This window comes from Cajanus cajan, chromosome 3, assembly GCF_000230855.2.
Source record: "Cajanus cajan strain Asha chromosome 3, NIPB_CcT2T_4, whole genome shotgun sequence".
Lineage (NCBI taxonomy): Eukaryota > Viridiplantae > Streptophyta > Magnoliopsida > Fabales > Fabaceae > Cajanus > Cajanus cajan.
Genome location: NC_138519.1, coordinates 42344855 through 42362915, shown reverse-complemented (window position 1 = coordinate 42362915; position 18061 = coordinate 42344855). Strand labels below are relative to the sequence as shown.

The window sequence follows — 18061 nt, the reverse complement described above, 5'->3', positions numbered from 1 at the left end:
TGTTTTGCTTTTGGTTAGTTTATGTACGCTTTGTTCACACTTAGCCGTTCTTTGAATTTTGGTCGTGTGATACTGTGTTTGGGAATAAATTTGGTTTTGACTATTTAATACTTGACTAAGGTTTGAATTCAATCTTTGTCATATGTTGTTCAAGGTTTGATATCGACCTTTTGTCAAGGTTTGAATTCGACCTTGGTTACGCAAATATTATATCAAGGTTCGAATTCGACCTTACGTCAAGGTTTGAATTCGACCTTGGTTACGCAAATGTTATATCAAGGTTCGAATTTGACCTTATGTTAAGGTTCAAATTTGACCTTGGTTACGCAAATATTATATCAAGGTTCGAATTTGACCTAATGTCAAGGTTTGAATTTGACCTCGATTACACCTCGAACGAGGTATTCTCACTTTGGTAAAAAGAAAGTAAACACAATTGGGCCAATATAAATAAAATGAATTCATATTACTGGAACTTGGGTGTGTCTTGTTAAAACTTCTTTAGCTGATAAGAGTACACACCTATTTATTACAAGCTAACTATAATAAAACTTTAGATGTGTGGCATTCCAAGTCCTTGGGAGGGCTTTACCCCCGAGTTATTCTAACCTATATGCGTTGTTGTCGAGATTCTCGGTAACCTAGAATGGTCCTTCCCAATTAACTACGAGTTTCTCCTCTGATGAGTCTGTCCTTGCTTCTCCCCGTAGTCGCCAAACGAGATCTCCAACTCAAAATTCTCGTGGCTTAACCTTTGTGTTGTATCTTCTGAAGGCTCGGAGTTTGTAAGCTTCTTCCCTAACTTGAGCTTCTTCCCTGATCTCATCGATCATGTCGAGGTTGGTTGCTATTTCTTTGTTGTTTTGTTCTTTGTTGAAGGTGATTCATCAATGGGACGCTTCCCCCACTTCTACTGGGATCATGGCATCGAAACCATAGGTCAACCTATAAGGCGTTTCTTGTGTTATTAACTGTGGGGTGCAGTGGTATGCCCAAAGGACGCTAGGGAGCTCGTCCACCCATTGCCCCTTAACTCGCCCCAGCCGTTTCTTTAGTTCTTTGAGTATTACCTTGTTGGCAGCTTCAGCTTGGCCATTGGTCTGTGGGTGCTCAACCGAGGTGACTTGATGCCTGATGCCAAGTTCCCAAAGGAAGCTTTCAAACCTTTGGCCGATGAATTGTCTTCCATTATCGGTGATAACAGTGTGGCAAGCCATATCGGCATATTATATTCTTCCAAGTAAACTTTTGGATGTTCTCGACAGTGATCTTGGCAAGTGGGCTTGCTTCAATCCATTTTGTGAAGTAGTCGATTATGATGACTAAGAATTTAAGTTGGCCTCTAGTAGGGGGAAAGGGTCCGAGTATGTCCATTCCTCATTGCGCGAAGGGCCATAGGGACAACATTCGGTGTAGGGTTTCTGGGGGGAGTCGATGTATGTTGTCGAATTTTTTACATACTTTGCATTTTTGTACGTAATCTTTGCAATCTGACTTCAGCATGGGCTAATAATACCCAACTTGGATTACTTAAGCTACCATGGAGTGTGCACCGGAGTGCATGCCACATATGCCCCTGTGGATTTCTTCGACAACATAATTGGCTTGAGACTTCGTTAGGCACTTGAGTAGAGGGGTTGATATGCCTCTCTTGAAGAGCTCCCCTATTATGAGGACAAATTGGGATGACCTAACCTTGGTTCTTCGAGCTTCGACTTTGTCCTCGGGTAGTGTTCCATCTTGTAAGTAGTTCCAGATGTCGGTCATCCATTTTTTATTTTCAACTTCATTAGCGTTGATGACCTTGACATCTAGACTGAAGGAGTTAATGGTTTCTTGGATGATGGTCTTATGCTGTCCAGGGCACTTCGTACTAGCGAGTTTAGCGAGGAGGGCAACCCTAACATTTAGTTCCCGAGCCATGTGATGTATTGTGAACCATTCAAAGTGTGACATCTAGTGGGATGCTTCGTGATAGTAGTTTTATAGCAGCGAGTCCTTGGTTTGGTAGACTCCACTGAGTTGTTCCATCATGAGTTTTGAGTCATCGTTGCATTTTACTTTCCTTGCGCTGATGTCCTGTGCCAACCTTAGTCCTACCAACAATGCAATCATACTCTACTTGGTTGTTAGTAGTTTTGGATATGAATTTAGAGACTGTTCAATGGCAAGGTTGTTAGGGCCTTCGAGAATGATCCCTACACCTCCCCCCTTGGTGTTGGAGGACCCATCAACATGCAAGGTCTAGACTTGTTCTTCCTTTATCATGGTTGGGGTCAGCTCGACCATAAAATCATCAAGACATTGAGCTTTTAAAGGGCCCCAATTCTCATATCATATTCTAAACTCGGATAACTCTATCGACCATGCGATCATACGCCTGCAAGCTTTGGCTTTCTGAGTATTTGTTTGATCGGGTAATCTATTTTTACCACAACCTGATGACTTTGGAAATAAGGTCAAAGGCGCCAGGCCGCGGTGACTAATGTCAAGGCCATTTTTTTGATCATTTTATGAATTTGTTTTTGTTGTGGTATTGTACCAACGTTGTGCTGATTGCATTCTTGACTACTGCCAAATATAGTAAAAGGTCAAAGTGATCCGGCTTCTTTAAGATTAGTGGGGTTGTGAGGAAATCCTTGAAACCCCTGAAGGCTTCCTCGCACTAGTCGATCCATGCAAACTTTTTTGGCTTGCGTAATCGGTTGAAGATGGGTCTTGCTTTTTCTTCCAGCTTGGGTACGAGGGAGGTCAACCATCTTGTCAACCTTTGTATGTCCTTGATGGTCTGGGGACTCTACATTCGTACGACGGCTTCACATTTCTCGAGATTTGCCTCAATGCCTAGTTGGTTATCATGAATCCGAGGAATATGCCCCCTTGGCATCGTCGTTGGTGTACAAATTCATCTGCATGACGTATGCATCGATGTGCTTGTCTAGATCGGTTGAACCGTCATAGCAGTCGATGTTTAGAGGCTTCCATCTTGCGGGGAGAGGCGTCTCCATGATGCCATCGACGAAAGGATGGTGTCTAACACCCATCCGATGTGTGGGAGTTAGGCTGGGTGCATGGCTGACCTCAGGGGTAGAGTAGTGTGTGGGTGCCTGCGACCGATCCGTTGTAGGTGGCGGTGAGGGTGATTGATGTTCCTCCTCGAGATGGTTACTCTATTGAGGAGGTTGTTGGGGGAGTTGAGCCTAAATGCGTTCGTTTTCTACGCATAAGGCCTGAAGGTCGGCCTAATGTTGGACACGCATGGCCTCGACGGCCTCGATGTTATGTTGTCGCAATTGTTCGATCTGTTCAATCAATCTTCTAAGTGTTGTATCGCCTTCCATCCTTGGTACGTTTTGATCTTCGTCGTCTACTACTCTCTTATTGTGGCTTCGGGTAGAAACCATAAGGTTGGCCGAAGAAAGGGAATTTCTCTTCGGCCCCATGGTGGGCGCCAAGATGTTCTTACCTGAAGTTGGTTTGATGATGATCTCCTTTGGTGAGATTGGTGAATCTCTTTTGCTTTGCAAGTTGGGTGTTCCAAGGTAGGGATGGTATCTACAAAAGAGACTTTGATGCTTAAATTAGTTCTCTTCGTAAGTGTGAATGTCTTATATATATTGCACGTACCTTAGTGGTGATTAGGATTTTGTTTTCCCTTACGCGAATATCTCGTTGGTTAATATATGATGAGATTATGCATTTATCTTTCTATCATCAGTTGAGGAACTACTTAGTCTTTTGGCCGATGTAACTAAGCAGTTTGGGACAAAGGTTAATCTTGTCAACCAAGGTCAGTATGATGTCAAACGTCCAATGTTATCAATCAGATGTAATTGGTACAAAAGTCAAATTAACCTAACCTTTTTCAAGCTTAAAATAACAAAATAGCAAACCTGGCAGGATAGACCAACTCAATGGAATAAACCAATTTTAACAATAAAAAGTGTAACTATTATCTCATAAAATAGAAAGTTTTTCAAATAATATAGTTTTAACTCAACTTTTATTAAAATTATAGTTATTTTTCATTCATTTTACTTTAATACATTTAGGTTAATTAATTAAACTTTTCAACTTTTGGATATAAAATTAAGAAATCTTGATAGGAAAGATATGACCAGAAACTATTAAAATAATTAAATGTTTCTACACAATAACCATGTAATTAGGATGAACTAAAAATTAAAGTATATGGAACTTCAATTATCTCATACTGTATGTAGCTTTTTTTTTTTTAATGCTAAACTTTTAAAATTACATATTTAAAATAAATTAATTCAAACAAACTAATTTTTTAACAAAAAGTTCAATAAGAAAAAACTCAAGTTTAACGATCCAGTTGTTACAATTTTCACAAAAAATAACTTTTTTTTTAGCTTTTCATGCGTTTATTTTAATTTTTTTTAAAATAATCAGAAGTTAAAATGAATATAAAATCCAATTATAATCAGAAACTACTTTGAACAACTTCAAATAAAAATTAATTGTTCTTAAAGTAATAATAGTTGTTATTATTATAAGAAAACAAAATATCTTCTACTTTTTTTTAAACCTCCACAGAATAAACATCAAATTATTTTACATCATAATAAAAAAATTTAACATGTAATAAACAGGTCCTATCTCCTAAAATTAATGTCTGGTTGTGGAAATTTTAGTGAGAAATATCAACCACATGGTCCATATCATTAAATATGAAATTAAATACACTAAAAAGCAACACTTCTAACTTCCAAGGCGAGTTAACTTCACTTAAAAAAAAACACTTGGAACAGTTGAGATTAATGGAACAACAACTTACTAAGATGTTACTGGACAAAGAGCACGCCAAGACTAGGTTTAAACTTGGAAGTGAAATTTTTGAAAACTGTCTTTTTAACGGGCAACAAAGGGCCCCACTCCCATATGTTAGGAATTTCAAACTTAGGACATTATTGTAATAATAATTTGAATTTCTCAATTTTCTCCCTCACTCACTTTGAACTCTGACAGCTCTGAACTGTCCCATAGTGTTGGCAACTCTCTCACTTCGCACCTTTCTTCATTCCTACCACACTTGAGGAACCCTTTTTAAGACTAAAGTGTTAGATAGAAAAAGCAAGTGTGTTAGATACATAAATAGGTACATTATTGCATTACATTACATGTAGTTACATTACATACACTTTTGTTTTTCTGGTTTTCTTTCTCTCATCTCATTCTCCACTCCCCTCATCTGTTTCATTTTGTAGTTGAAACAGAAGCTGAAGACATGTCTGGTCACTGGGGGATTCTAGTTTCAGATCCATTACTTCAGAACCAGTTCACACAAGTGGAGCTTCGTAGCTTGAAGTCCCATGTAAGTCCATCTTGATTAAGGTTGTAAATTGCGGTGGTGCTCGATGATAATGTTTGAAATTGCAGACAAATATGATCGATGCAAAGATTCAAAGACCTTAATATGTTGTGGCCAAAATGACCATTTTTTAAAACCTTGATCTTGGTTGCAATCCCATGTTGGGGTGTGCGATAAAGTGTTTGAATCTCATGTTTTTATTGGAAAGATTGGATTTTTGCTGTTGGTTTTGGGATTGGTGATCTGGGTCATGTGATGATCGTGGTGTGTGATTGGATATTGTGTAGTTCATGAGCATGAGGAGGGAGAGTGGAAGGCTTGTGATGGCGGATTTGGCTTCCAAGATGTCAAGGTTGAAGGTCGTGGGAGAAAATCTGAGTGAGGAAGAGAGAGCTTCTTGTGTGAAGGATTTGCATCAGAACACTGAGGAGGAGGTTGATTTTGAATTGTTTCTTAAGGTGAGTTTTGTCATCTTGATTTGCTAATCTTCTGTTCAGGCATCCTTTTGATGGTGGTGGATCTTTTGTCTTTTTTTGAAATTCTACTATGCATCACTTTTATCCTTTTCAATTGTTTTTTAATTCGATCCACCCACTTTTTTTTCTTTTTTCTTTTCTTTTGCCAATGTTAAATCTATTCAATATCATTGAAATAGGAGGAAAAAAATGTAAGCGAGAAATAAAATTAACATTGTGAAACTTCTGTTTTCTGTTGCTTTAGAGCCCAGATGATAATCGATGATCAGCTGGTTGATTTTTCTTTATACTTAATTATAATAAAAAAGAATAAAATAAAATAAAATAATAGAGAGGAATACTTGGAAAAACATATATATGGTTTTGATTTTACTTGTTTGAATCATTTGTTTATAGCATGTTTGTTTGACAATCCAAACACCGTTTGCCAGAATGAATTTTTTCCCTTCCTTTGGTGGATATTTTACATTTTGGTGTTTATATAAATCTAATCCGAATGGCATTTAAAGGATATATTTCATTTTTTCTATATATTTTAACAATTTCCTGTTTTTCTCCCTTGACTCAGAGGCGCATGTATGTAAAAATGTGTAACCATACTGTGGAGTACTTCCGATTGATTCAGTAACCAAAGAGCATAAGGAATGAAGTTTGGAACTAGTTTATATTGTATAAAGTAAAAAAAATACTAGAAGCATATAATATAATGGAACAATTTCAGTTGTTGTTGTCAAATCAAATTTTGATCCAAAAAATCATTTGATATAATGATGACAGGTGTACTTGAAACTCCAAACATTTGCAAATTCTAGAACAGGAAGTAGTCCAAAGAACTCTTCAGCGTTTCTCAAGGCAGCTACAACCACATTGCTGCACACAATAAGTGAATCTGAGAAAGCATCATATGTAGCACATATAAATCACTATCTTGCAAAAGATGAGTTCCTCAAGAAATATCTTCCTATTGACCCTTCAACAAACGAGCTCTTTGAAATTGTGAAAGATGGTGTTCTTCTTTGGTACTGTACATAAATTCTCACTTATTATACTATTTCAGCCGTTCATGGCCATTTTTTGTTTTAAAAGGAATTACATGTTGTTGCAGCAAGCTTATCAATGTGGCAGTTCCAGGAACCATTGATGAACGGGCGATCAATACAAAAAGATTACTGAATCCATGGGAAAGAAATGAAAATCACACACTATGCCTCAACTCTGCTAAAGCAATTGGATGCACAGTGGTCAACATTGGCACGCAGGACTTCATTGAAGGAAGGGTATGTTTATAGGCCTTCTGGTTTTCACCCTTGGAAGCAGCATTATTGTTGGTTGTACACTGTTGACCCACAAAGTTTAAGATTTGATTTATAAATGAAATCCTTTGTTTGGACAAAGTTATGAAATAGGATTTTAATTTTATCTTTAAAAGACTAGTTGTGTAAATATAGAAATCTGGTCAGGTTTTGATTAGATTTTCTTCCTATATTGTTTCTTGATCAAGGTAATCCTCAATCAAGTTTCCCTTTTATTTAAATGATTCCTAAATTGTGTATACAGGTAATGTATTTTATGATATGCTACACTTCTTAACGGTCAAAGACTCATTTGAGAATGTTACATGCAAAATGGGATATTATGATGGTGATTTCCAAAATTATCTTATTGTATTACTCAAAAAGTTTCAGCATTATTAGATTTGATCTTATTTGATTAAATCTGCTTTCCTAGCATAATCAAAGTTTGCCTGAAGATTATATTTATACCAGATATAAATTCATGTTCTGCTTCTCTATATGATATACCGAGCTTCATATAAGATGTTTTACTGAATGAAAGAGCTTAAAAATTCTGTTAAGAGACCCATATAACTTACCTATGTTGAACGGGTATATAATGTTTACCAACTGAAAAACATGATGAATGTAGAAAAAAAAAAAGGGGGTCATGATTTCTGTTTCTTTTATAGTTTTTTTTGTCATTTGTGTGCATTAGTATTCGATCATGGACTCATGGTAGTGAATTGCACAATGAAGTGGTATATAATATTTTCTTTGTTTTCATTTCAGCGTCATCTGGTGCTTGGGGTGATTTCTCAGATTATTAAGGTAAACAATCATTGATTGCACACAAGTTTATGATCTTTTGGTTTAGATTTGTAAAAACAATTGTCATATCCTACTAATAAATCTGGAATGTTGCTATTTGATTGTGCATTATAATTTTGGTTAATGAAATTAATAGTAATTGTGTAATGCATGTTATATTTTGTGGTGCCTGCTTTTGACATTCATAATGTTGGTGATAAATTAGATACAATTATTGGCGGACCTCGATCTGAAGAAAACTCCTCAGCTGCTTGAGTTGCTTGATGATAGTAAGGTAAATACTTTCTTTCATTATCTTTTTTCATATTTTCATCATTTATTAATATGTTGTCTTCATATTTTTAAAATTAACAGGATATGGAAGAGTTGATGAATCTACCACCAGAAAAGATCTTGTTAAGGTGGATGAATTTCCATTTGAAGAAAGCGGGGTACAAGAAGATTGTCACTAACTTCTCCTCTGATGTGAAGGTAACTGAGTTTTTCTTATTTTGAAGAAAACTAAATGTACTTATTCTATCTTTCGCTTTTGCAAAATTAAAACCACTGTTCATTCAGTTCTGATTACGTGTCCAATTAATAAATTAATTTGTGTTGGCTCTGACACTTGAGCCGACAACTGTATCCGACACCTCTATGCAATTTGGAACGCTTGAACTGGTACCTCCATATGGATGAAGATACACTAGTATTATTAAAAAGAACATCTTTTTAACTGAAAAGTCGACTTAAAATATAATATAAATTATTAAAGAAGTAATGCCTCTCAACTTTTTTTAGGCTCATTATCTGAGAAACTTGTTAAATTTATGGCCTATTCATGTTGATCGAGGGTTTTTAATCTTTGGTTTTCAAATGCAAATTTCAAAACACAATATATTTGGCTAAATTGGAGTTGAATCAGTTTTTAACACAATTTTCAAACACTTTTAGATCAATTTAAGACCAAAAACTGTAGTTACAATGCTAAGAATCATTATTTAGTTATCTACTTTTTATTTCGTTGTCAAGTTTAAAAATAGGTAACTCCACTAAACTGTTAGGAAGTACAGGAAATTTATAACTTGGGTCAGTATATGTATTAATTCTAACTGAAGCTGCTGCTTATTGCACTTACATGATTCTGACCCTGCAGGATGCTGAGGCTTATGCACACCTTCTAAATGTTCTTGCACCTGAATACACTAATCCCTCCACATTAACAGTTAAAAATCCCTTTGAAAGAGCAAAGTTAGTTCTTGAACACGCTGATAAGATGGGTTGCAAGAGATACTTAACAGCAAGAGACATAGTGGAAGGATCTCCAAATCTCAATCTTGCCTTTGTTGCCCATATTTTCCAGCACAGGTGAGAATAATCACCCTCTTCACAAACACTATATAATTAAGCATTTTAAACATTTCATTGTTGGCCTGTTACTTGCTCGATGGATAAAGCAAAAAAAAATGGAACTTAATTTCAGGCTTACATCTACTATTTGTTTATTTTTATAAGTGGTTATTTGTTATTGACTTCTGTCTATTTGGCTCATATGGTGTACTTAACAGACGATTAAATGTGTTTGGAAGTGTGATGGGAACACAAAAATCCATGTAAAATTGATATAAAGCTACACCTTGTAGCTTCAAACTAGACTTGAAAAACTACGTAAAAAATGGCTGCTAACACAAGTCCAAATACGCTACAAGTCTTTAGTAAAATATCAGACCTTAACTAAATATTGGAAGTAAAGTTTTAGGAAGGCAGAGAAGAGAACAAATAAAGGTTAGTTGAATATTAAGTTAATGCAGGTTCATGTTTGAGAAGAGACTATTTTGGGGGAAATAATTGCATTTCGTTACTTTCAAAATATCTTTTTACAAAGCATAACATGCATGTTAATCACTTTCTGTCATTAAGGTTCTATTATGATAAATTTTTTCGTAACACTTATAAGAAGAAGATAAGGAGTAAAATGAATTAAATTCTCATATAAGTCAAAATCAACTTATGCATTTAACTTTTATAGAAGCGCTCTCATCTAACTTCTCCCATAGCTGAAATGCTTATGGAGAAACTCATTTTACCCTCTTTTTTTCTCCTTTAAGTGCTTATGAAGAAACTTATCTGAACAATGCCTAATTATCTTTACCAAAGGCAACGCAGCTTACATTCTTTTCAACAATTGTACTATCTGTTTCTCATTATAGTCATCATTATTCATCTGTTTCTTTCATGTTCAGATCCACTTTTGACTATAAATTGATTACCTATGTCTGTTATCCTTTCTCCACCTTGATAAGTTTATGAGTTAATCACTTATATACTGCCAGTGTAAAATTTTTTTATACTGGCAACTAATTATATATTTTAATTGTGCCATATCACTATAAACACATTTACTTTTAACAGTGACATGGCACAATTAAAAGATATAATTAGTTGCCAGTGTAAAAAAACTTTACACTGGCAGTGTATAGGTAATTAACTCTAAGTTTTTTTTATTCATTGGAATTACAATGATGACATTAGGGTTTAAAACTAAGACCCTATGCATACTACCAGAAACCCCATAACTAGGTTGATCGTAGTGATTCTCACAACTTATAAGTTTGAATTATATACCGAATTTTCTTTATGGTTTTTGAGAAATATATACTAGCTAACTTAATTTCCCTTCTGTAGGAATGGACTTTCAGCTCAAACAAAACAACAGATGTCTCTCCTTGAAACATTTCCAGATGACACCCAAGACTCTAGAGAAGAAAGAGCATTTCGCCTTTGGATCAATAGCCTTGGAAATTCAACATATATCAACAATGTCTTTGAGGATCTCAGAAACGGGTGGAGTATCTGACACATAATCACATTTTCACTAGTTCTCTTATTTATTGTTTTATATTATGCTTGAACTGGTTTGTTAAAAGCTTTTGGTGTAGAATTGAAACTTATAAATTACAATGAATTGAATATTTTTATATAATTTTATTCACTTGACAGTTCCTATGTTGTTTAACTAAATGTAATTTCTTTTAATTGCATTTTCTATGTTGAAATTATTCTGGCATATAGAAAACAGTGGCATGCTTCTTGTTTTCAAGATAGTTTTCTTAAAATGTGAGATTTCCAATACCCCTTTCATGCCGAGGCCTAGATATCTCGAGTGTGATGTATGTAGGACTAAACATTTGCGGGTAGTTCAATAGCGACTTGATAGGGGATGATATGATAGGGTCAACTACAATCAATAATCTTTGGGATAGACTCTTGCTACCATCTTAAGAAAGTGTATTATGGGCATTTTTTCATTTTTTTTCCTTCTTTTGATCTGTATTCTCCATTGAGTTGGGATGATGTTGCTTCTTTACAGGTGGGTTCTTCTAGAGACACTTGACAAGGTGTCACCAGGGATTGTCAATTGGAAGATTGCTAACAAACCTCCAATTAAGATGCCATTTAGAAAAGTAGAGAATTGCAACCAAGTTGTGAAAATAGGGAAACAGCTCAAGTTTTCACTGGTAAACGTTGCTGGAAATGACATTGTGCAGGGAAATAAAAAATTAATACTAGGTAGGTTGACGTCCAAATTATGTGCTGGAAATGACATTGTAGTAAATCAATTAATCTATTGAGCATACTCCATTAAATTCAGTGATCACAAAGTCTAAATCTAATACTATTTTATACATTTTTAGCTTATCTGTGGCAATTGATGCGATACAACATCCTACAACTTCTCAAGAACTTGAGATTTCACTCTCGTGGGAAGGAAATAACTGATGCTGATATTCTGGAATGGGCCAACAGCAAGGTTAGCAGCTCAGGAAGTCAAAGCCGCATGGACAGTTTTAAGGTATTGAAATTGTACCTATAGAGCCCGTTTGGATATAATACAAGTTTAGAAGTGTTTTTAAAAACTTCTACTGAAAAAAAAAAAAAAACTCTTTATTTTTGGTAGAGAAACTTTTAAATGTGTTTCTAAGCTTGTATCCAAATAGACTCATAATCCTTTTACTTAAGCATATGCGCATTAATTTAGTTTTTTGGCAACACTTTCTTTATTAATAATGTTAGTTTTAATTGACATGGTAAGGTTGAAAAATGTGTTTAGTGTTGCATACAACAACCCTTTTCCACTTGGCTACATGGATCTAATGACACCTTAGTATTTTATTGTAAATCATGTGAATAGACCAACCATAGCAAGATACTTTTCTTGATCGATACGTAGCCATTACAGTGCTAAGGCATTTTGTTGATAGTGAATGTGAAATTTTGAATTTGATGCTTGCTTTGTGGTTGTGGAGGAGCATTCCCACGTTCGTAAATTTGGCACCTGAAAAAAAGAACAAAAAGAAAACTTGAGAATAGTAGGATTGGTAAAATTGCCCAAAAAAAAACAATTTGTTTTAGCACAACGCAATAAACAAAAATTGCTAAAACATGTGACTTTATCTATATTTTGTAGTGAACGTTGAAATCTGCCTTAGACAATGTTATTTCTTGTACAGAATCTGAATTTTCCAGAAACAGCTTTTTAACCTTGCCATACTATAATCTAATCTTATTTCTTTCCAAGTGTTAAGTTTAAATTTGTGTAACAAGTATATTTCTTTTCTGATCTACGCATCTATGTTTCTTTTTTTCATTTGTTACTTGTAGCATGTGTTCAGGTTTTGAATGACTACAGAATGAGTACATTAATTAATTATTACAATTTCAAATTTCAGGATAAAAGTTTATCAGATGGAATATTTTTCCTTGATCTTCTAAGTTCAGTACAACCCAGAGCTGTAAATTGGGGTCTTGTAACAAAAGGAGTGACAGGTATGATTTCTCTTTACACTTTCAATATTGTTCTTGTTTTCTAACCCACCATATTTCATTATGTTAATCACATTATAGTCAGAGAATAGAATAATCATGTTTCCTGTAGAATTTTGGATTCGTATACAGGCATAACCTCTTGTTTACTCTGGATTCTTTTATTACTTTTGTCAAACCTACACTCTTACTTCATGATTAAACCACTGCATACACTAATTTAATATATAGGAGTGGATCAACACTTATCAAGCTTGAATTATTTATTCTGTTCAATGGCATACATCCAGTTTTGAAAACTTTTGATTGGCAGATAAAATAATCTGTTTTTTTTTCTTTTCTGAAATATATTATATGTTCTTGATTGATTAATATAAATCATAAACTAACATGTTGGTTTGAGTGGAAATGAACTCAGGTTCTTAAGTACGGTCTCAACTTTGAATCTTGTAATTAAGAAAAAACATTTAAGAGAAGAGAATGGAAATTTCACCAAAGGTGGTCAACTTAGTTGTTTGGAAATTGGTCATTAATAAAATTTGTGATACTTTGCGGTTAACGCCAATAACATGGTGACTAACACACACATATATATATATCATGAAATTGTCTTAAGCTGAAGTTATCTTCTATATTCCGCATTGAGCTATAAAATTGTGTCTTTCACTTTCAGTTACATAATTTTTGTGCGGAAATGTATAATTGAAAATCCTCACTTTTGCCTTTATCTTGGTTTACCTTCTTACAACTTTTGTATGACATGTTTCATGCAGACCAAGAGAAAAAAATGAATGCCACCTACATTATCAGTATTGCAAGAAAGCTTGGATGTTCTATATTCCTGCTTCCTGAAGACGTCACTGAGGTAGTTTGGAATCAATACTAATGTTAAGCTTTTCTTTTCTATATAGACCAAAATTATTACTAATATTATTATTTTATTATTATTAACTAAAACTGCTGAAACATTTAGTGGTGGTCTGAACCTTCAACTTAATACACGTGCCCTTTTAAGGGAGTTTCTTTAAAAGTAGTCAAATAGCATTCATTAACCCATGTCATTTCTAACTAAATTTGACCCTTCTTTTATTGAGATTAATTTTAGTATAATTATAAGGATTTTTTTTACACTATCGACTAATTAAAATTCATCTTAAATGAGTTTTAAAATAATTATTATAAAAGTCAATATTTTGCAATGGATTTAATAATTTGAATGCATCTTTTATAATGTTATCCAATCATGAATTGTGATATGTGAAAAAATTGTTTGATTTTTATAATAATTACTTTAAATATTATTTTTTGAGTAATTTCTTATTGATTGGCACTGTATATCAAATTTAAATTCTTTTATTTTTAATTGTATGACAATTCATGATAACATTGTCAGTGTATTCCAATTAAGTTGTTTTTCTCAGAAAATATATTATGCACTACGAGTGTGAAGTAGTTTTTCATGCTCATTCAATCACAAGTTATCATGTACGTTAAATTAGTTGACTTTTACAATAAATAACTAAACAACCGCACCAATGACAATTTTTTATTAATTGATATTATAAACATGTTTTACATTGTTTTTGCATAATCATTAATTTCTTTATATTTACAATGCCTACTTTATGACAATGCTGTAACACAATTTCAGGTGAATCAAAAAATGATCCTTACACTAACAGCTAGTATAATGTCTTGGTACCTAAATCACCCTCATGAAGAAAGGACAGTTGGAACATCAGATAATGAGAGTGGGAGTCAATTGGAGACTACATCAAATTCAACACTAGATGACTCTGCCTCTGATTCTTCTGTAGATGAGAATGGGAGCATGTAAATATAAGCCTGGAGTGTACCGTTTCTATATATAAGATATATATATATTTGAACCCCTCAATTTAGTTGATCAAAAGATCAATGTATGACACTAGGTTATTTAATGGTTTCTAAGCAAATTTTGTTCATGCAACTATGTATATAGTGGGGCTTTTATTTTTTATTTTTCCTGTTTGGAACGTTAGTTATGTGAAGTGCCTTTCCAGTTTCACTTATGAAAGAAACAAAAAATGACCATTCAGCAGTAACCCGCAACGAGTTAAGCATATTTCAACTCTTTTTTTTTTTTATTTTTTTTTATTTTTTATGAATTATGCATATTTCTAACGCATGTACAGAAAAATAGTATTACCAATGCAATGAGAGTTTTAAGCAGATTGGTGACATGTTTAGTAATAAAGTAAAATTGTTCTGTCCTTTTTGTACCTCCCAGCTTAGTTAACTCGAGCCAAGTTCACGACAAATTGGGACTGATCGATCATCCTTGTCTACTTGAATTTAGAGCATAATTGATAGGAGAATTTCTTATGATCTCTATGCACGTTAAAGAATAATATGTTAGAAAGTAATAAAACACTATCCACAATCACAAGAGTGGATGATGCAAGAATATCTTCAAAAATCATTCAGGATTCATGTTCTATGTGCTCTCATCTTTTATATGATGTATTTTGTGGTGTTCGAAAATATGAAATAACATTTTTTTGTAGGTTGAGTTGATTTTTGAAATCTGTGCAAAAACATGTTGTCATAGAATCATGTTTAGTCCTTTGTTTTTGAGCTGGTCGAACAGTATAAATATAATTTATGTTTATAATCTTTAAGTTCATACATGTTATTAGATCATTAACATGCTCTAGTAGAGTTAGGTTTCCTTTTATCTAGTAATTTTTACTATTTTTTGTTTCTTCTTATTTATTTTGTTGCTTAAAGTGAATTCAAATTTGGTGAAAACAAGAGAAAAGCACAAGTGAAAACAAGAGTTGCATCAAAATTTGTTACCAAATTTTGGTTCATTTTAAGTTTCTACTTCTATATTGTTTTTACAATTTTGAGTTTCTCTTCTTGGAAAAATTTGTGACAAAAATTTCCAGCAACATTATTAAAAAATTGTAACAAATTTTCTTGAAAAGAAAAGAAAAGAAAAAGTGTAAAAAAATAGAAAAAAAATACAAGAAAAAGAGAAAAAAAAATATTTTATGATAAAAAATGTAACATTTTGTTAAAAGAAAATTCAAATTAATTTTGTCAAACTTTATTTGACTTAAATCTACATTTAATTTGGATCAAAGTGGACTTGAGTCTTTGTTACTTTTGCAGTCTAATTCTAGAACATTTCCTAGGAATTTTCCTTTGATGTTCTAACTTCTAAATAATACCTTAATTTTAGTTTGTCTAAATTGTTTGGCATTCTTTGAGTTTTTTCATAACAATTATGTTAGGTTAAATGACGATCTTAAACTCCTTAAGTCTTAAGTTTTAATGATAATAAACAGACGCTTTTATAAACAAATTAGAATTTTCAAATCAAACAATAAGACGAATTGATATAAGATGATTAGTTATCTTAACATTAAGCCTAACAGATGAAACACTTCATCTATAAGACATGTTTTGAATCTATATCATTTATGATGTCTAATAACTAAATCAATTTGTGTTCAAATGATTCCTTAACAAATTGAAGTGAAAAAGCTTCTTTGGTACTCACAAATAATGAAAGGAACAAAAGACATGCTATGTGTTAGAAAAGGATGAGCAAATCCCATAAATCACGGAATTCATTAGAAAAAGTTGCTTTGACTTGACTTCCACTATTTTGGTACCTAAAAGGTTATAAATAGCTTCCTTGATCAGATAAGAAGTGAAAATTAGATGAAACACATTTAATTCATCAAAGGACACTTATCTCCACAAGGAAAAAGATGAAGATAGATGAAAAAACCTTGTGAGAGTTGCTCAACGATTTGCAACTATTATCTTTAATGAAGCGCTTATAAAAGGAAGCTTAAAGATTCAGATAAAATATATAAATAGAGAAAAGCACACATTTTAAGAATTATATTCATTCTTTTTGTCAATAAGCCTTGTACTTATATGGTTGTATTATGTCTTGATAGTAAGATGAAACAACATTATCTTACCTAACTTTAACTTAATATTATTTCTTTGAGCTTGGAAGGGCTTAAGTCTAACTGAATACTTGGTTGTTTTAAGCTTGAAAAGACTTGATTGTAAAATGTTAAGTCAGACGAAGTAATTCCTAGTAAGGTTTTGAATGAGACAAATATAATACATGTTATTTCTAACAAGTGTGTTAGTATTTCAGAAAAACATAAGCACAAGCAAAGTGAAGAACAGAGCATGTGCAACTTCTCACACCAGAACTAAGACAAAGGGTAAAAGCTACAAGGCATCAGATGAAGAGATCAAACGAGGCCAAACCTAGCACAAAAAAGAAAATAATGAGCCTCAGATGATACAAGACCACAGACGATGGATATACACAAGATGAAAGAATGTTCCAGATGGAACTAAAGTATTCCATCTTCACAAATTGACCAGACGAAAAGAAAAGTCAAAGTCAAAGTCTACCTCTCAAACGGAGACTTAAATTCTAGACGCAGACAAATAATATTGAAAAACGTCTGAAGTCCACTAAGTCACAACGAGAAATATTGCTTATTGTACCGGAGAGACCGTATCGGTCACGTGGGCCAACACGTGCCATTTCGTCAGACACTCATGCATAGCCACGTACAAGCATCACCATCAACGTCGGCTCGGCATGAGGCCGAGAACCGACATCAGTCTGGTTAATGCCAATATGGACCATCATCACTCATCGAGTCGGCTCGGTCAAGTACCGTTCCGACATAGATCACACCGGAAGTATACAAGCTGCCGTATACGGACTAGACGGTTCGGTCATTTGCCGTTCCGACTAGTATTGAATAGCCGGCTCGGCCTCTTGCCGAAGGGTTAAACAAGTCATAACGGTAATCACAATTAAGAAAGGTAAGTACATGATTAAAGCCTAACGACCAATTAGTACCGTATTACCTAATTTGGTAAATATCTGAGAGGGCCCATCACGCTCAGGCCCATGTCAGATGCTATAAATAGGTCACACATAACAAGGTATGTCACTGTTCATTTATTACCCTAGAAAATCGTGCTCACACTGACTTAAGCATCGGAGTATCTTTTGCAGGTACCTCCCCCTCCGAAGAATCCATCTGAAGCTCTCGTTCGGTCCTCATATTCCCCTGAAGATTACGAGTGTACCCTCAGGCAGGTACATTTTGGCGCCCACCGTGGGGCCGAACCGATAGCTCTCGAAAAAGACGTATCCAGCACTGTTTCGACGTCATGGTGAAGACAAGGAAGACTAACGCTGAACACCAGTCCGAGGAGGAGCATCAGTCCGGGGCCGAAACGGTAGAGGAGACAAACTTGACCGATGTGGTACGACAGATGAAAGAGGAAATGGTTGCCATGAAACA

The 18061-nt window shown here is 34.2% G+C and overlaps 1 protein-coding gene across 1 annotated transcript; it reads left to right on the top strand.

Moving 5' to 3' along the window:
- The first annotated feature begins 4965 nt into the window (after positions 1–4965).
- On the top strand, positions 4966–14803 carry LOC109793505 (Actin binding Calponin homology (CH) domain-containing protein). The gene is made up of 15 exons (XM_020352971.3): positions 4966–5122; positions 5232–5338; positions 5623–5793; positions 6589–6830; positions 6917–7088; positions 7878–7916; positions 8122–8190; positions 8271–8387; positions 9052–9263; positions 10581–10739; positions 11266–11465; positions 11591–11748; positions 12626–12722; positions 13493–13584; positions 14371–14803. Exons 2-15 carry the CDS (start codon positions 5252–5254, stop codon positions 14554–14556), a joined length of 2001 nt encoding a protein of 666 aa, XP_020208560.1. The 5' UTR covers positions 4966–5122; positions 5232–5251; the 3' UTR covers positions 14557–14803.
- Positions 14804–18061: the final 3258 nt, after the last annotated feature.

Bases quoted from the DNA above. Each gene is read 5' to 3' on its own strand.
- LOC109793505 (XM_020352971.3), top strand. From the start codon at position 5,252: ATGTCTGGTCACTGGGGGATTCTAGTTTCAGATCCATTACTTCAGAAC. The intron at 7,917-8,121 runs GTAAACAATCAT...GTGATAAATTAG, and splicing joins TGATTTCTCAGATTATTAAG to ATACAATTATTGGCGGACCT. The intron at 8,191-8,270 runs GTAAATACTTTC...TAAAATTAACAG, and splicing joins AGTTGCTTGATGATAGTAAG to GATATGGAAGAGTTGATGAA.